This window comes from Rattus norvegicus, chromosome 2 (genome assembly GCF_036323735.1).
Source record: "Rattus norvegicus strain BN/NHsdMcwi chromosome 2, GRCr8, whole genome shotgun sequence".
Classification (NCBI taxonomy): domain Eukaryota; kingdom Metazoa; phylum Chordata; class Mammalia; order Rodentia; family Muridae; genus Rattus; species Rattus norvegicus.
In genome coordinates, this window is record NC_086020.1 from 155,574,886 (window position 1) to 155,594,759 (window position 19,874).

General features: G+C 39.6%; 2 protein-coding genes across 4 annotated transcripts in view; one reads left to right on the forward strand and one right to left on the reverse strand.

Annotated features, from left to right (window-relative positions):
- Positions 1–3,810, forward strand: part of Smc4 (structural maintenance of chromosomes 4) — a 28,434-nt gene extending 24,624 nt beyond the window's left edge. The window contains exons 19-24 of the mRNA NM_001037185.2: positions 584–728; positions 939–1,112; positions 1,757–1,939; positions 2,038–2,270; positions 2,844–3,027; positions 3,597–3,810. Of these exons, the coding sequence (NP_001032262.2) occupies positions 584–728; positions 939–1,112; positions 1,757–1,939; positions 2,038–2,270; positions 2,844–3,027; positions 3,597–3,749 (1,072 nt within the window). The 3' untranslated portion in view covers positions 3,750–3,810. The remainder of the gene's footprint in view (positions 1–583; positions 729–938; positions 1,113–1,756; positions 1,940–2,037; positions 2,271–2,843; positions 3,028–3,596) is intronic.
- A 487-nt stretch (positions 3,811–4,297) lies between these two features.
- Positions 4,298–18,565, reverse strand: Trim59 (tripartite motif-containing 59). Of its 3 annotated transcripts, none has more exons than XM_006232484.5 (3): positions 15,933–18,565; positions 15,061–15,135; positions 4,298–6,955 (listed from the first exon to the last, which is right to left on the reverse strand). In XM_006232484.5, exon 3 carries the CDS (start codon positions 6,950–6,952, stop codon positions 5,741–5,743), a length of 1,212 nt encoding a protein of 403 aa, XP_006232546.1. In that variant the 5' UTR covers positions 6,953–6,955; positions 15,061–15,135; positions 15,933–18,565; the 3' UTR covers positions 4,298–5,740. The 3 variants fall into 3 exon arrangements, with proteins under 3 accessions (XP_006232546.1, XP_006232547.1, NP_001102415.1); XM_006232485.5 differs by lacking the exon at positions 15,933–18,565 and adding an exon at positions 15,703–15,856; NM_001108945.1 differs by lacking the exon at positions 15,933–18,565 and having other exon boundaries at positions 4,311–6,955; positions 15,061–15,121.
- Between the last annotated feature and the right edge of the window lie 1,309 nt (positions 18,566–19,874).

Here is a 19,874-nt window from a genome sequence, read left to right on the forward strand (position 1 = left end):
TTAAAACACACACACAAACAAGATGATGCCTTAGAAAAGTTGGAGTTTTATTAACCCAGTTATTCAAGGCTTATTCATTTTGTTTCTCTGGCATAGAGTAGATGTAGCAGAGCTAGGTCTTAAAAACAGGAAGTGGTAGGAATGAGCTGTAAATCAAATCTTTTTAAGATTATTTCTTAAAGTTTGTATTAATGATTTAGCTAAAGGAGCTACTAAATCATTTGTTAGGAGCAGAAAGTATGTGTAAGAGAGTTGAGGGGAAAAAATTTAAACTCACTTGGCTGGACATAGTGGCATACACCTGTAATCCCAGAGACCCCCAAACTCAGAAGACAGAGTCAGGCAGATTTCTTGCGTTCAAAGGATGACCATGTCTCAGACAAACCTTGTTGAATGTCAAGAGTTTGTAATCTAATAGGTAGCAGCATCAGAGTCTGCTAGAAGCATGGGGGGGGGGGGGGGGCGGGGTATTCAGATCTATGGAATTTTAATAAAACATACAACTCAGACTACAAGTATTTGTATAAGCATAAAACGTAAGGGTGGTTCAGTAAATCAGGTCATAAAATGTTTGCTTTTTTAGAAATCTTAAAAAGGCACAGGATTCTGTTTGCCGTACAGAGAAAGAAATAAAAGACACTGAAAAGGAAATAAATGACTTAAAAACAGAACTAAAAAATATTGAAGACAATGCCGAAGAAGTCATAAAAAATACAAAAGATGCAGAGGTAAGATATGTTTCTGCATTGCAGGTAGATGACATTTGAAGTAATTAAAATGTTGGTTGTAAGTTAAATTTAATTGTATGAGCTTAAAGGAAACTTTCTGTGAATTAAAATTATTAAGGTGAGACAGGAAGAGGAACTGCTAACTGTCTATGTAATGTTAAAAAAAAATGCCTGTTTACCACAATATTTGTCACATTTCTTCGTTTTTAGAAGTCCTTACCAGAAATCCAGAAAGAACATCGTGCTCTCCTTCAGGAGCTAAAAGTTATTCAAGATAATGAGCATGCGCTCCAGAAAGATGCACTTAGTATTAAGTTGAAACTTGAGCAGATAGATGGCCACATTTCTGAACATAACTCAAAAATAAAATACTGGCAAAAAGAGGTGAGATTTTTGGTATTTAATTAATGTTAGACCTTTTGTGGGGACTGGAGAGATAATTCTTGTAGAGGACCCAGGTTTGATTCCTAGTACCACATAACAGATCACAATAGTTCTAGCTCCAGGGAATCTAATGTCCTTTTATCGTCTCCCTGGGCATCAGGCACACCTGTGGTGACTATCATCAATGTATAGATAATAAAAGAGTAGTAAAGCTTTTTGGGTATTTTTCTGTTTTTTGAGGTAAGTTCTGATGATAATAAATGTTTCCACATTTATAAGGGATATGACTATTTAAATTCTTAGATAGAAATTGCTAATCATTAGAATAGGGTAAGTACCTTCTCTACCTGGAGCTTATATGGAAAGTAGTCAGTTCATTCCCATATTATTTTTGTAGCTGTCATTTCTCATGTTGTTAACGTAAATAAACTGAGAACAGGAGAGATAGCCCACTGGTTACAAGCACTTGCTGCCTTTGCAGAGGTTCCCAGCACTCCAACCCTCTGGCTTCTCTGCAGCAGTAAGCTCCACAGGGTCTGGCACCGTCTTAGGTGTGTATGGCATCTACTTGGCATGTACCAACACACCAATGCACAAATTAAAATAAACTTGACCTGTTTTTATGTCTTCTCAATTCTCTTTAGATTTCAAAAATAAAATTACATCCTGTCGAAGATAACCCTGTTGAGACAGTATCAGTGCTAAGCCAAGAGGATCTTGAGGCAATCAAGAGTCCAGATTCTATAACAAATCAAATTGCACTTTTGGAAGCTCAGTGTCGTGAAATGAAACCAAACCTTGGTGCCATTGCTGAGTATAAAAAAAAGGTATGAGTGAATTATTTCTAATTTTGCGTAATGACCAATGCTTAATTCTCAGATTTGTATGTAAAAAGTTTCTTTTGTTTGTTTTACAATCTTCACAGGAAGAATTATATTTGCAAAGAGTAGGCGAACTGGACAAAATTACTTCTGAAAGAGATAATTTTAGACAAGCATATGAAGATCTTCGAAAACAAAGGCTGAATGAATTTATGGCTGGTTTTTATGTAATAACAAATAAACTAAAAGAAAACTACCAAATGCTCACTTTGGGAGGGGATGCTGAACTGGAGCTTGTGGATAGTTTAGATCCTTTTTCTGAAGGAATCATGTTCAGGTTCGTGAGATTTTAGTCTTACATAGTTTCCAAATTCTTACTATTTCTTGAGTGTATGTAGTAGAGTTTGGAAGTACTTTTATTTGGTAACAGATACTACCTTGCTTATGGACTTTCATGCTTGCAGCATAAAGTATGTGCAAAGTATGTTATAAAATGTCTAATTCATCTTTTAAAATCTAAAAACGTTAGACGTAATAATTTAATATTTATAGTCCCAGCACGCTCCTTTGAGGAGATGGACTCAGAGACAGACTCACAGGCCAAGTAGCCAAGCTTAATGCACCAATGAAATGACTCACAGACAGGGCAGAAAGGCCTTGCATCAACAAATACATCCAACATATCAACCAAAATAATTTTTTTTCAAAAAGGATCACAACTTTTAAAAGTAGAAAAAAGTCATTACATACTGAAAATTACCCTGTTCAGAAAACCAACATCAAAAGATAATTGTGAAAAGAAACTTACAGACTGAGTAAGAAAAAGTGGTTGTTAGTTGTGGGAAGCACTTCAGAAAGTCTCAGCCTTAGTTTTACAAGGTGTTTGAGTAACATTTCTTAATAATTGCAGTGTTCGACCACCTAAGAAAAGTTGGAAGAAGATCTTTAACCTTTCAGGAGGCGAGAAAACCCTTAGCTCATTGGCCTTGGTGTTTGCCCTTCACCACTACAAACCCACTCCCCTGTACTTCATGGATGAGATTGATGCCGCTCTGGATTTTAAAAACGTGTCTATTGTTGCATTCTATATATACGTGAGTAAACCTTTGGGAACTTTATGGGTTCTTTCTTGCTATCAGGATTTTTTTTTTAAATAAATCTTTTTTTTTTTAAAGATTTATTTATTTATTATATATAAGTACACTGTAGCTGTCTTCAGACACACCAGAAGAGGGCATCAGATCTCTTTACAGATGGATGTGAGCCACCATGTGGTTGCTGGGAATTGAACTCAGGACCTCTGGAAGAGTAGTCGGGTGCTCTTAACTGCTGAGCCATCTCTCCAGCCCTCTCCCCCCCCCCCCCCCCCCCCCAGAGCTGGGGACCGAACCCAGGGCCCAGGGCCTTGCACTCGCTAGGCAAGCGCTCTACTGCTGAGCTAAATCCCCAACCCTTTTTTTTTTTTTTTTAAATCAGACTGCCAGGTTTTTTTCTTCTAGCCTTAAGTCTTTAAAAAAAAAACTCCACACTTCACAAATTATCCATGAAGTCGTTACTATATGTATCAATCCTCTATGTCAGAATTACTGCTCACAAACTTTATAAGGGGGGTATGTTTGCCTATTTATTATGACTTAAACTGTTATTTCTGTTTTCTTTTTAGGAGCAAACAAAAAATGCACAGTTCATAATAATCTCTCTTCGAAATAATATGTTTGAGATTTCAGATAGACTTATTGGCATCTATAAAACATATAATATTACAAAAAGTGTTGCAGTGAACCCAAAAGAAATTGCATCTAAAGGACTCTGTTGAAATTGTTCATACTGAAAATTTTCAAATAAGTTGTATATAAAATAAATTTTTCTAAAACGTATGCTAATTGTTTTACTTGAGTGATGAGGTCTTTAAAAGTTTTATCCATTTCTGTACTGCAGAAATGAGTCTGACTGGTTTGGTTTTTTTGTTATTGTTGTGGGTGGGGGTGCTATTTGGTTGGCAGTGTTCAGTGTGGTTGGCAGTGTTCAGTGTAACCCAACTGACCTCAAATTCTGTATTGTCCTGCCATAATAGGTATATTACAAGTATTCCACCATATATTTCTGTAGTCTCCTGTAATTCTAGGGTCATAGAGGCAGACAAAGGTCATCGCTGGGAACTGTGGATGTATTAAGTGGAAGTCAGTTACACCCCAATATCCTAATGTTACCAACTTATTTCTACTAACCTAAGTTAGCATTTTCAGAATGAATTTGAACATTATATAATAGCACTATGCTACAAATGTGCTTACATAGAAGTAGAAATGAAACTTGATAGACTTAAGTCTTCAAGAAAGAAAAGAATAACCAGAATCCATGAGATTATGCCACCACTTTCAATAAAATGTCAAGTTTATTAAAATATACTGTTAGACATAAAACCCAGAATTTCCAAATGTATGCATTTTAAGTTGTACAAACTCAACCTCCTGGTAAAAATATAAAACAAGTATATCAATACAAAGCCTAAAGGTAATACTGGGTATATGCTGTTTTACACTAAAATAGAAGTTTCAGTTTCTCTCCCACCTGCTAACACCAACACTGCACTTTATTTCCTCATCTATACAAAGTTAGTAACCCCTTGAAAAATGCCTTAGCTAATGTTCTTCACCTGCTAATATGTACATTTAAAAAAATAACACAATGACAGGTATCTGTTAAAAACTGACCATTCTTTCTCAACTTCAAAATGGCCTCAGTATATAGTAACTGTTAGATAAAATCTGACTCTGATAAGTGGACTTAGTGATACTTGAAATAAGGTCCAAAGATGATAATTCAAGAGCACCTCATTTGGGGTTTCTGGAATGTTTTTCAATTTTAATGGCAGTGAACCAAAGTTATACCACATGCATCATGGTTGTCCCTATCAAAAATTAAAGGTTCCAACTTAATGACCTCTTTTCAAGACTAAACAGATAGTGGCAGCTCAGTGAAACCCTAGTACATGAGCTACAGGGTGAGCCCATTTTAAGATGAATATAGCATACATGATACCAAACCTATTAAATGAATCACATCAACATGATTGTCTTAATATACGTTTCATATAATTTTCATCTAAAAATAAGATTAAAACACCACAAAATCAAATACATACTTGGTTTGCTTTGCAGTGCTGGAGCCAGCAGCCCAGGCAGGGGGCTCTCTAGCACTGTAACTTTTTGGTTGGTTTTTGAGACCTCACTGATATCAAGGCTGAATTGAACTCCGTGCTAAACACAGATGATTTATCCAAAAGCAGCAAGCAGCTGGTTGGGATGAATGCTCTGAAATCTATTAATTGACCAAAAAAGGTGTTTAAACAATCCTGGCCTAGATTTTTTTAAACAACTTCTATGTCATCTCCATCTATACATTGAAAAGCTTCAAATCCTATCAAACTAGGCTTGTGGACCTCAAGGAGCTTGTCATCTTTTATAATCTTACATCTGCATATACAAAGAACTGCAAAGTTAAGCACTGTATGTAGCAGTTGAAACACTAAACAGAATAAAGCATTGACTAGTAAGCCAATAAAAGCAAGGTACAGTAGTCATACTCAAAACAAAACTTGTCGTTTTCTAATTTGATTTGAGTTGCCTTTCAGATAATGTCTCCTTTCTGACCACTTCTACCCCACCTTGGGAAACCTGTCGTATTTCTGTGTGTCTCTAAAGATGTTTATTTGCTCCTTATGCCACCCTGACCTTTCAATCTGCCAACCAATACTTAGCCTCTGCTATACAGAATACACCTACATGAAACTGGTAAATTGGGTTTTCAACAAGACACTATTTTCCACATAAATTCCTTTAACAAATATAAAGTGTAGCATACTGTGTTTTTTAAGTCATATAAGTTCTTAGATAAACTTTGGTAAACAGAGAGAAAGACTTCAGAGAAACATATGGAAGTGATTTCATTTAAGAAGGTTATTATGTGATGGTTGAAAAGGAGTATCAGCATTAGTATCACTGAAATTAGTGAAACTATAGCAATGTTTAAAATTTTAAAACATTCCATTTCTTTTTCATCCTTATCAGGCCAGGAACATGGCATCCTTTTTGAAGAGATTCTCATTTCAGGGATGACAGCTTTCTTAATGCGTCCAATTTCTGTTCTGCTCCACTCTTCTTTTAATACATTGCTTACTCGAGGATAAATTTCAACAGGCTGGACCTCAGGAAGTGGTCTCTGTTTCAACATCTGCACACGTTGGCGAACATCATCAATTTTTTCAAGAAATTTAAGTGGAGATTCATCTTGTAAAGATGTTGTCATTGTCATTAACTCAAGTTGTTGTTCTCTTATTTCCTTCATCCTTTCAATCTGTGGAGTGTATTCTTGATTAATCATCTTGCCAACATCACAGAGAGCTGCCAGAAAAAATTTTTTTTTCTGTTCTAACGTATCAGTAAGCTCCTTAAAATACTGGAGAACAACTTCCTTATCACTTTGAACGATTTTCTCAGAATGACATTTCTGTTCTTCAAGCTTTTCAATAAGGCGAGTGATATCTGTCCAGTGTGTGTCGGTTAACTGTTTAAACAACTTCTGAGGTGTATCCTTTTCTTTCAGATAGGCACTTTGAAGGTCATCTATAGGATGGCCATGATGTTGACCTATAGTAAGACAATGGCCACAAACTAATTTTTTATCTAGTAGACAATAAACATTTAATGGTTGCCTGTAATGTTCAGGGCAGGTGACAACATCTGGGTGGTCTTCTTGCTGGTACTTTTCAATAATTGCTCTTAATGCAAAGTTTACAGGTAAGGATTCTATGCCAGTCGAAGCAATTTCAATAATACTTCTGCAGTTAGGACACTTGAGTGGGATTCGCAGAGGTCTCCATATGTAAAAGTTACCAGATGCCTGAAGAACATTTTCCAAACAGTTTCTACAAAATGTATGAGAGCATGGTAGTACACGAGGATCGTCAAAGATACTATAACAAATGGGACAGGTTAACTCGTCCTCAAAATTGTGCATTTCCTGTCAAAACAACAACAAAAAATTAAGTCTATATGTAGCACACATCTGGCACACATATAAGGTTTTAGGCATGACCTTCAAATTAATAACATACTATATTCACCATTTAAGAGAAAAGCACTGAGATTTCTTTTTAGATGGAACTTCTTTTATAATTCAGCTCCTAATATACTGAATAAGTATATCACCTTAAAAGTTTATTTTCCAACAAAACCCCTAATTTGTAATGCTCCAAATCAGTCAAACTGGATTCTATGTAACGACTAAATAAAATTCAATTGAAATCTACTCATTACAATTACTATATGCAAGTTACATTCTTAGATACCAAAGTAAAACTGCACATGTAATGACTAAAACATTTGCATAACATTAGGCTTAGCAAAATTATTCAATTTAAAGGGAGAAAATGTTATGTGATTTTTTTTTTCCTGAAATAAATCCTAGAGTATGAGGATGTTATCTGATGTTTTTTCCTGAGCTAACTGCTACGGTTGTTAGGTATGAGGAAGCACAACTAGCTCAATCATACTTCTTACAAGTTATGTTTGGCTTCACACATAGCAATTCCTATTTCTCTCTCTCTTTTGTGATGCTAATAAAACTCAAAGCCTTGTACATGCTAAGCAAACAGCACTGAGTTATACAGATCCAGACCTGTGCTGCAGTAATTTTAAGTTCAAGATTTGAAAGGGAAAGGTAATTATAATTAGTCTTTGCAATTAAAATCGGTTTGAAAATGACTACAGTGACAAACAGGCACTGATTGAAAAATGAAAATCTACAACAAATGATAAAGATCCCACTCATCATTTTACATGTTTGAGAGACTGAAAAGATGGCTCAGTGGTTATGACTGCAAACTTGCTCTTGCAGAGGACTGGAATTTAACAGCACATCCGGAGGCTACATATGTAACCACCTACAAAGCAGGGAATCTGACACGTACCAATACCTGCACATACCTGATGACAACACACATAAAAATAAGCCTTTTTTTAAGATATGTTTTGAGAATATCCCTAAAACCGAATAGCTCTGAGATTCCACAGAGGCTGGTAGTTTTGGTTTTTAAATATAAAAGGGAGTTTATTTGGGACCTGGAGAATGGATAGAGGCAGAGAACAGAGGACAGAAAGAGGAAGAAGGGAAGAGGGGCCTGCTGGGGACTGTGGGGAAGAGAGAACAAGTAGAGGCTGGCAGTTTTACAGCCCACTGTTTTTTTTTTTGTTTGTTTGTTTTTGTTTTTTAAGTTCTTTTTTTCGGAGCTGGGGAACCGAACTCGGCCTTGCGCTTCCTAGGTAAGCACTCTACCACTGAGCTAAATCCCCAGCCCCTACAGCCCACTGTTATAGTCCTCTGTATTGTTCCAGTGCAAGCCATAAATCTTCAAAAACTACCCTTTGTCAGGAGAAAAAACAAGTATATCACTGTTTAAAATAACAAAATCCTAGGTACTATTTATGTAGAATACAAAGGCTGACAAAAATTCCATATAAAACCAGACCCAAATTAAGTTCATAAAAACAGGGTTGGGGATATAGCTCAGTAGTAGAATGTTATGTCTAGCACTCTGCATTCAGTTCCAAACACCACCAAAAGATGCTTGTAGCAATAGCATTTAGAAATAACTGTTCTTCTTAACTCCCTTTTAAATCTGTTTAGCCCTTAGCTCCTTAGCCACCTACTTTCTGTGAGGCTGCTACCTCCATAGGTGCCCCTGTAAATTTAACTGGATAGACTAATTTTACTTCAAGTACTTAAAATTTTATATAAATTTTACAATATCTATGTATTAGAATGTAAGCTTCCTATAAGGTCAGAAATAGTATCTAAACAATAGTACTTTTAATAGCAATCTGGGCTTTTATAAGATTTATTTATTTATTAATTATAAGTACACTGTAGCTGTTCAGACACACCAGAAGAGGGCATCAGATCTCATTACAGATGGTTGTAAGTCACCATGTGGTTGCTGGGATTTGAACTCAGGACCTTTGGAAGAGCAGTCAGTGCTCTTAACCACTGAGCCATCTCTCCAGCCCGGCTTTTACTTTTCTTGTTAATAATAAAATCTGTTTGAAGCAATGAAGAGCCTATCAGAAAATATACCATGACAATATTCAGGATCCATAATGAGCCAAGTTGTGGCATGTAGGAACTAAGTGATGACTGTCTAGGATTCTAGGATGGTTGGGCAGCAGTACAGAAGACAACAGTCACTGAAAAGAAATGCAAGTGAATGCAGTTTACAAGCCTTGACAATTGTCACCACGCCCACAGAGAGCTGGGGAGTGAACCCTCAAAACAAACATTTCTCTGAGTATTTCAATGATGTCAAAATACACAATGACGGAATGCCGAAAATGGAAGCAGTGTACATACACAGTCAATCCAGATTTAATATCTGCTAGTAAAACTGCAAAAACAGAGTTTAAGACGAGTTTGCATACATGTTAAATAGTTCTAGTATTATTAAATCTTCATAGCTCTATTTTAAATCTCACAGGAAGCTGGAGGCGGGGGTTAGGGGGATGGCTCAGTGGGTAAACCATTTGCCACCCAAGCTTGACGACCTGAGTTGGATCCCCAATATCAGACAGCAAGATGGAGGCAGGGGTAAAAAAAAATGACCCAGTCTCAATTAGGAGGAGGTTGGTCCTCTGACCACACATGCTTTTGAAGGGGAGGGCATGTACACATAAAGATTTGGGGAACAGGGAAGTCACAATGTGCCTGAGAATCTATCTGTAGACCCAACATCTCAACTTTAAGTTATAAGAAGCTTGCAAACAAAGTATCAATAGCAACAATAAGAGCATCAGTGGCAGCACTGGACCCTCCAAGACAATGAAGCAATGCCTCAGCAAGCTTCCCTAAGGGCACCCATAACACTATCATGAAAAAAACAAAACACAGCAAACTACTGAGCAATGAGAAGCAGCTCAGCTGTTAAGAACACTTGCTACCCTTTAAGTGGAGTTTAATTCCCAGTGCCCATATCAGACAGTTCACAAGAGCCTGTAACTCCGGGGTTGGGGATTTAGCTCAGTGGTAGGGCGCTTGCCTAGCAAGCGCAAGGCCCTGGGTTCAGTCCCCAGCTCCGAAAAAAAGAAAAGAAAAAAAAAAAGAGCCTGTAACTCCAGCTCCATGGATGCGGTGCCCTCTTCTGGCCTCCATGGACAGCAGACTTATGGTATATACTAACAGACACATAAGTAAATTTAAATATAAAGCCACCACCCTAGAAGAATGAGGGCGGGGGCTTTTCTAAAGATGCTACTGCAGGCATAAAGGTCGTCTTACCAAGAGAACAGAAAAGCAAACTCTAAAACAACTCTGCAAGCAATGTAGAAGCGATGGACAACTACAAAAGGGATGTCTTTGCATACTACATATATATATACACACACATATACATACATACATTATATACATATATACATACAAATATACACACATACATTACATACATACCATACATAAATTACATACACATACATATATATACATACATACATATATTACATACAGATATACATACATTACATACATAATTACATACATACCATACATGCAATAAAACTGATAGGATTACTTGTGTCTCAACATACTGAAGGGTAATGAGAAAAAATAAAACCATGAAAAAGAATAGTATATACATTTTAACATATTCATAAATACCAAATAGTGATTTACCAAACAACAAAATTACATGGCGGATGGGTAAAAACAACTACAATTTTCCTTATTAAAGAAAAGCAATAAAAGTGTCAAATGTTCACTCTTTGGAAGTGTTAAGATGTCTGAGTAAATGAATGTAAAGCACAGGAAATTTGCAAAAGTCAGTTCTCTCCTTCCTCCACATATTCCAAGGACTGAATGCTAGTAGTCAGGGTCATGTGACAAGCACTCAGTCACTGAGCCATCTTGTCAGACAAAAAAGGGAAAGAAAAAGAAATTAAGTACATTTAAAACATTATTTAGACTAACAGAAGTGAGAGTGGCACAGAGGAGAGCAAGCCTTTCACCCCAGCACTTGGGAGGCAGAAGCAGTAGGAACCACTGAGCTTGAGGCCCACCTGGACTACAAAGAACCGGACTCAGGGGGAAAAAAATAAAGGATAAAGAAACACAGAAGTGAAAACTAAAAGATAACATTAGGAGTATGATAAGTTTTGAAGAACGAGAGCAGGGAGTAGAAAAACATAACTGCAAGCTTCTATATTAATGTAAGTTGTTTCATTTAATCAGCATACAGCTAAAAATAAAATTATTAAGGAAGACAGACAATCCTACAAGTGGCCAAGCAGAAGTGCACAATGCAAAACCAAGAAAACATCATCAGCAGAGGGAGTTGACAAGAGAATTAAAAATTTGTGGCTGCCAAGAACACAGTAAGTTCTTTAAAAAAAAAAAAAAATACAGTTCTCCCCTAGAGCCATAAATGCACTTTAATTAATGTTCTTTAATTAGTATAACTTATCTAGAGATGAACTCTATTGACCACCACCACCCCCAGAAAATGTTGTAATTTTGTATAAGCCAAATGACTAACTTGGACTTTTATAAAAAGCAATCCTGAGTTGTAGGTATGATCCTTAAGAAGCCACGAATATGGGTTACTGTTGCTGTGACAAAATGCCATGACCAAGGCAATTCATAGAAGACAGTTAGTTTGGGCTTACAGTTCCAGAGGGTTAGAGTTCAAAATGAAGACAAGGGGACTTGGGGGGGAGGAAGCTAGGAGAATCTTAGCTTGAACCAGAGAGAACAAACTAAAAGTGAGGTAAGACTTTCGACTCTAAAAGTTCCCCCACCCTGCAGTGACATGTCCCTCCTCAAGGCTGCATAATCTCTCCAACAGTGCTACCTACCAACTGGGGACAAGTGTTCATTGCAAATGCCTGAACCCATGGGGGACATTGTCACCCAAACCACCACACCTAGCACCCAGATGCTGTATAAAAAGTCTAGGCTAACTAGATTTTTTAAAACAGCACTAGGATGCCAGACCTACTAGTAAAAAGTCCTTGGAACATAGCTAACCAAGTTTTCAAGTAAACAGTTGAAAAATGTTATGAAAAAGCAGCCAGCAAACGAAGCAAAAAGAAATGCTTCCAGAAAACAATATGTAAAATGTCCTTAAGTTCGAGAAGGAAAAAGATATTACCCCAGCATTCTGTACCTGTGTGATTTACCCACATATATCAACAAAAACAACATAGCAGTGGCAGCTTCCCAGCAAGCATGAAGAATGTGAGAACCTCAGACACCCAAGAAAGCCACTTGTTCCTGAGAAAAGAGCAAGAATGTACTGACTTGAGAAAAAAATACATAGAAAAGGAACAAATTGAGAGAAAAGGCCAAAAGTAAACAGAGTATCTTGCACAGCTCCACACTAATATATCTGATGACTTATATCAAATGAAGTATTCAAAGTATTGAACAAATCAATTCAAACTACTGAGACTGATCCAGGAAAATAAAGCAAACGAACATTTTTACAAGTTAAAAAAGTACTGTCGTGGACAGAGGGCTGGGGAGGGTGGGTCGGGGCAAGCTTCTATGATGAATTCTTTCAAATGGTCATGAAACAATTTCTTGTTCATCTGTCCCAAAATACAAACTTAAGCATGCAAATTTCAAGACAGTATAGTAGCAGAGATAATACAAACTAAAAGGAGACTCATTTCCAAAAACAGATAATTAGCAAATTAGCAAAAATGACTACTGAGTACATTAAAAGCATGCCAACCATGGCTAGGCCAGGCCTGAGCAGCAGTGACAGGTTCTAGGTTCACTCTCTACACAACTAAGTGAACCTTGTTAATTGAATAACAGGAAACCTAAAATAATTCACTCAGTGAAGGCAATGGAGGGTGAAAAAGGTGTAACCACACAAGATTTTCAAAAAACAATGCAAGTATCAAACTAGAAACAGAAAGTGGAACGGTGGGGACTGCAGCCTCAGGGAGAAGAGAAGGCAGCTACTGTTTAACGAGTACAGAAGCAGAACTTGGCAAGATGAAAAGATGGAGAGAATCCCATGTCCCAATGATTACACACCAGTGTGCGTACGTGTTCTGGTACCGAATGTCCACATTACCAAAAGGATCGATGGTAAATGTACGCACTGCAAAATACAAAAACTATGAAACCTTTTCATAGCTACTTTATTTCCTCTGCCAGATTATAAATTTTAATCAGTTTGAATTAGTTATGCTTTTAAAAAGTAACAAAAATAAGCCATATGGAATGTAGTCTCCTCCAATGAGTACTAAAATCCCAAGTAAAATCTGATAATTAAGCAAGATAACCCACTTCGATTTAAGTAATCAAACAACAGGTTGTTTTAATACTGAGATGAAACACAAAGCTCAATTATCTATTTGTATTTCACAAATTTCTTGTGTTTAAATGTAAACACTTCTAAATTTCTCATCCTTTTTTACAAGACTAAGCTTCTACAGTGTCTACAAGAATACCAGATATAATAACCAGTATTACATATACAACTCCTGATCCTGCACTTTCAGACTTTAATTCATAACAGTTAAATGCTCTCTTTGAACATGAGTGTTATAAAATACTCGATACTTTTCCTTCATTGAACTGGGTCTCCTGTTCTAGGCTGACCTCAAACTGCGCACCTGACCTGAAGGAAAGCTGACCTTCAATTCCTCCACCTCTGAGTGCTGAGACTGCAAGCCATGTGCACACAGGGTCCAATTATATTTTACAATCTACAAAGAAATTATGTTTCTCAAACCACAGTGCTCCACGACTTGCCACAGGACTTCTAGTGAGTCAGCGAGAAGCCTGGGAAAACTCAGGTGTTGCTACACCCAATTCTGCACAGCCTTGTGGCCCTAACTGATAAAAAGTCTAATGTGTGAGATTACTGACTTGAGAGAGGGGGTGGAGAGAATTGCTATGATTCTGCCACTTATATACTACCATAGGACAAAAATTTAAAATAAACTTTTGTCAGTCACTATATGCATATATGAAATCGTGTTGAGACCTATATTATATACTGTATGTTCATTTTCAGTTGAAAAGAAATTAAAATATTTTCATGTATAAATATAAAATTATACTTTTCCTTTTGAAAGGATTTCTCTGTGTAGCACTGACTGTACTAGATACAATTACACTTTTAAAAAAATACTATAACTATCTAATTCTAAGTCTTTACTCTTTTGTTCTGTTTCATTTTAATATCAACCGATTCCACAAAACTATGAAAGAAGCTCTTAATGCAACTTAACCAGGAATTGAATGAGAAATTAAAGCTTTAATTGAAATTTTTAAAATATTTTTTTAGGGTTGGAAAGATGGCTCAGCAGTTAAGAGCTGAGGTCCTGAGTTCAATTCCCAGCAACCACATGGTGGCTCACAACCATCTATAATGGGATCTGATGCCCTCTTCTGGTGTGTCTGAAGACAGTGAGTGTACTTATACAAAGTTTTAAAAAACTAATGGAAAACATTCAGCAACACACTTGCTGAAAGGCAATGTCAGTATATAGATTACCTAAAGTCAAAATTTTACTTTACCAGGCTAAAATACAGTATCTTGGATCACTAGAAATGTAGATCAATGTGTAATACTGGGCAAATAGGAATAAAGGCAGCTAGAACAGTAACCGCAGTCTGCGGATGTGTAAGGCAATTCCATTTTGTGTGCAGCCTTCAGACACATCCTTATACAACTTCTGTTAGATAAAAGTGGAAATCTTTTAGCTGGGCAGTGATGGCTTTAGTCCCAGCACTCGCAGAGGCAAGGGAATCTCTGAGTCAGAGACCATCCTGGTCTACACAGCAAGTATCCAGGACAGCCAGGGCTACAAAGCCGGGGGTGGGGGGGGGGGGGGTGGGGGGGGGTGGGGGTTGTTATCAAAAAACAAAAAAATGAAAAATCTTTTGGATTAGGTTATTTCTCACTTTATGGTTCCTCCATAAATTGGTTAAAATTTTATACACTACCAATATACATCTTATTTCAAGAGACTTTAAATTTTATATCATGGCCCAGAAATCACACAGTGTAATAATGTACTAAAGTTTCTTCATATATACAGTTACCTTCCAGAGCTTACCTGGTCTGTTAATCTCCTGATCTGGATACTGAATATACTTTATCTTCTTCAACTTTTCCAGGATCTTTTGTTATTCTAAAATTAAAACAATTTAATGTTTCAGATTTTGCCTGTGTAAATACTTCATCTTGAAAATCCCAACCATTTCTACACAAAAGACTTTTTAACAACATAAATTATCTAGAAGTCTGGTCAAAATTAACCAATGTAATGGCGGGAACTGAACACTCATTCTTCGGTTTGGTTCTGTTGTTGCTGCTGTTGTTTTGAGACCAGGTCTAATAGTGTAGTCCTCACTGACGACCTGGAACTCACAAGAGAGCCTGCTGCCTCTGACTGCCCCCATACTGGGATCACAGGCGTGCACGTCCATGCCGTGCTACACTATTTAAACTCAGCAAGATGACTGGAAATATCCACACGCGTAGATTTCCCCCAACTCGAAACTACTGGCATTAAATTATTCCTTCAATACATTCGCCCACGTCTCGGTTGTCTTTGAAATGCTGAGAAACTCGGTCAGTTTTAGCTATGAAGGTTCACATCTGTAAAATGGGCATAAGTCCTACGTGAACTCCAAACAAAGAAGTGGCTGAAGATAGCAGTCGTCCCCTCCCCTTCTCCAGGATGCCCGGGACTCACCAGCCCCGCACGGTCTTGTGGGGTCTGCTAGGCTCACCCACCGACCCTTATGGCCACGATCCTGCCCGCAGCTCAGAGCGCCACTGCTCCACTCGGGCGTGAGGCGAGCGCACGCCCTCCGGAACCCGCCCGCCTCCCCATCCTCTAGTTCGCGGTGAACGCCCGGGACAGCCGGCACTCGGGAAACGAGAGGCCCCGAACCGCCTCCCGGGCAGAGCCGGCTTACTCACCGCGAGGCGGGCGACGATGCACACAGCGATGGCTCCCAAGCAGCTTGGTGCGGACACTGCAAAGCGCTCGCCGGAGTCCTCAGGTGCCCAGCGGGGGCGGAGCCCGCGGCCCGACATTGGCTTTCAACTGCGCCGCCTCCGCCAATGAGAGGGCGCGGGCGTCCTTTGAACGCCAACGGCCGCGGGCCAGGCGCCTGCGCACTGAGTGTGGCGCGGAAGCGCCCTAGCGGAGGGCGGTCCGGACTGATGATCCTCAGTGGCCTGGGCCCCGCCTTGGGGGCAGGGCTGGCGCCAGGACCTCGTGATGGCGGGATGCACGGGCGACCGGCGGCTTCTGGAGGAGGCTGGGGGGTGGGGGGTGGGGGAAGCTGCTTATTAGGACCACGCCCGCACGGCTGGCAACTCTCAGCCTTCTTCCATTGTTACCTCACAGGTTCCTTGCTCAGGCCAGTGAAGTCACTGGCGCTCGTCCGTCCTCGTGAGGCTTCGGTCCCCCGGTTTAGGCACGCCTAAGCCGTCGTCTGCTTCCTCCGCGTCCTCTCTTACACTCTGGATCAGAAAACTCAGTAGTGGTTTTTCACTTTCACAGAGAAACTCCATTCCACAGCTCACATCGCTCTCCGCTGCCGGTCAGTGTGGGCTGCATAGCTAATTTCAAGCCTGCCTAAGATACACAGCAAGGCTTGATCTCGAAGACAAGATGGAAAGAGGGGGAGTAGAGGAAGGAGAAAGGAAGAAATATGGCTACAATTGTGCCTTCAAGGAGTATGGTTTACAAGTCCTTAGAGTTCCCGACTCTGTTAGAGATTTCTGTAACCAAACATGGGGAAGGGGCAGAGAAGAGGAGCCTTAGCAATAAGTCAGCGTTGCTCCCGTTTATGGATAGTGATTCATACGCTCTATAGACGATAGTCTTGGCCTGGAAAAGAGAGACCAGAACTTACAATTCAAGTAGAGTGACCAAAGCCTAAAAGTCATAAACCTAAAAGTCCCATGTGTTGGTGCTTCAGACTCCCAAAACTTTGGGCTGCAAAAAAAGTTCAGCTGGTTTGGGTCTTTCCTGTTATGCTATAGACACTCCCAATAATTCCTTTGTGATAGAATTTTTTTAAAGAAAGATAAAGGATGGGAAATACGTGCTTTTGCTGCAGATATATCAGAGAGATGATGAACTGAAATGTGAAATCTGAGCGGGGGGTGTAGTTCAGCTCCAGTGCTCCCCTGGCATATTCAGTTCCCGACGTGGAGAAGCAAACCCACTGTGCTACATTGACAATTTCTTGGTGCTCCTCAGACCCCTTGCTTGAAAACCATCTGTCTTGAATTTTGAAACAGAAAGTCAGCACTGGCTGCTCTTCCAGAAGACACACACCGCAGCTCTCAACTGTTGCAGGGGAATCTGATGCTCTCTTCTAGACTGTGGGAGCACCCGGCATGCATGTGATGCATACATGCACATTACAAACCACACTTTATAACAGATAAACACGGTTTTGTTTGTTTTTTAACTGACCAGAGGCAACTCAGCAGTTAAAAGCACTTACTATTCTTCCCAAGTTCAGTTCCCTACATGGTAGTGGACCCCTCGCAGCTGCATGTAACTCCAGTTCTAGGGGATCTAATGCTTGCTTCTCTCCTAGCTCTGCACGCACGTGGCATATACTTACACTGAAAATCGCTCAGACACATAAAGCTAAGGACGGTAGAAGCTTGTATACTGTCTTAGACAAAGAACAAATAAATTCTTGAGGAATGACAGCGTGAACATATGTTTATATTAGGAGGCAAGATCTAGGGCTGTTACTAAAAGATAGTAAAAAGATGGGGACTGGCAGAGGCTAGTAGAATCTAAGGATTACTTCAATGAGCATATTTATTCAAAGAGATCATTGTAGCCTAATCTAATGGTCTCTGACCAGCAAGGATACTTTCTGATCTTCCTATCTGAAGGAGATCCTTCCCACAAGAATATCTCTGTTTGCTGCAGACAGGAAAATACAGGCCCGTTCCTGCAGAGTTCCTTAAGTGATTTCAGCTGTAGTCATCAACATACCAACCCCACCTAACTTGAGATAGTCCTTAACTCTATGAGAATTAACATGGACTGTAACCCAGAAAATGGGTTTCATGCCAGACAGTGATGGCACACATTTTTAATCTCAGCATCTGGGAGGCAGAAGGAGTGGGTTCTCATGAGTTAGTAGCCAGCCTAGTCTACAGAGCTAGTTCTAGGACAGTCAAGACCACAAAGAGAAACCCTCTCTAGAAACACCATCACACACACACACGCACGCACGCACGCACGCACACAATAAGAAGAATGTATTCCACGTCAGATGTGGTGAGTCAAACCAATAATCCGAAGGCAAGGATCTGTGCAATTTAGAGGCCAGCATGGATTATACGTGAGTTCGAGGACAGCCTCAAGGTTGGGACCTTCTCTCCAAACAAACATAAAAAAGGATGTTCATCTGTAATGCTTCTCATCAGAATCGGAGAAAGCCGGATTTAATAGCATGTGCCTGCAATGTCAGCACTTGGGGAAACTGAGGCAAGAGACCTGCCATGAATTAGAGGACAGCCTGGATTGCATAGTGAGAACTTGACCTAAATAAATAACCAGTCATTGTTAAACAAATTGCCATTGTATCTCTGTGACAAATTTCTCTAAGATTTCAGGCCCAGGGAAATGTTTCTTTTTCTGGTTTCCTTGTTCTTTGGTGAGCTATGCTGGTCACATAATGATAACTTTGTTGCCAGCTGCTGAGGAATTGGGTACAAATCTTATCAAGCACTTCCTTCCCGGGATACATTGCTTCAAGTAATGTTAGCCACAGCCTCATGAGAGATTTCTGACCTCACATGAATTGTGAGGCAGATCACTCTTTACCAGTAGAACACAGGCACTCAACTCTGGGAAGGGCTTGAGGGTGTTGATTTTAGCCCTATCCGTTTCCCTGGTATCTACCCTTCATCTCAAACTTAAGAAAAAGTGACCTGAGACTATGTAGTTCATCCTTGGTTAATGCTTGAAGATTAATCAAATCCTTGGTTAATCCAAGGGGAACAAAGTCACTGCACTGGTGGATGCTAAAGTGGAACTGCCAAAGGTCCTCCTCAATTGTGCCAACTGGCAAGCCAAACAAGCCCCAGCAAAGACACAGTGAGCCCATGCATGCCTCAGTGCTGAGGTGAGTGTACACAAAGAGCCCACAGGACTGCACAGCTGCCTGGCTGGATAATGTGCGAGCGTGAGGCTCCTGGGGAAATACTACCTGGAAAGAATTCCAGAGTCTCCAAACAGTCATGGCATATCCCCTGAAGATTCTATTGTAAGCATTAGCAGGGCAAAGAGAATGCACATTGGGCTTCCATGGTGCTGATGAGCTGCAAGCCCTCTGACTTCATCCTCTGGCTCCTACAGCAACACAGAAGGATGAAACCCAGCCAAGAAACAGCTGGGGGCTGTAGAAAGAGCAGACCAGTAGAGAGGAGGTCCTTTGGAACAAAGTGACAATGCTCCCCTTGAGCCATCCACCCCACTCTAGCTGAGGTGTGGGAGCAGCTATAATGTCAAAGAAAGTGCCAATAGAATTAATTTATTAAAAATAGTGTGTGTGGGGGTTGGGGATTTAGCTCAGTGGTAGAGCACTTGCCTAGAAAGCGCAAGGCCCTGGGTTCGGTCCCCAGCTCCGAAAAAAAGAAAAAAAAAGTGTGTGTGGGGGGTGTGTGTGTGCTTAGGATTTGCAGTTAAGTTACCCAGCAGTGACTTGAAAAGTCATGAACCTGATGTAGCTTCATCTTCTTAAGGGAAATCTTTCTCTCTGAAGTAGGGTTTTTTTTTTTCTTAAAGTGTTTTTTTTTTCCTAGACCTTCATAGATGAGTACCAAATCTACATGTCCCTCGGCAGTCCCTCTCTTGCCCCTCCCAAATTAGTCTCT

Bases quoted from the DNA above. Each gene is read 5' to 3' on its own strand.
- Trim59 (XM_006232484.5), bottom strand. From the start codon at position 6,952: ATGCACAATTTTGAGGACGAGTTAACCTGTCCCATTTGTTATAGTATC.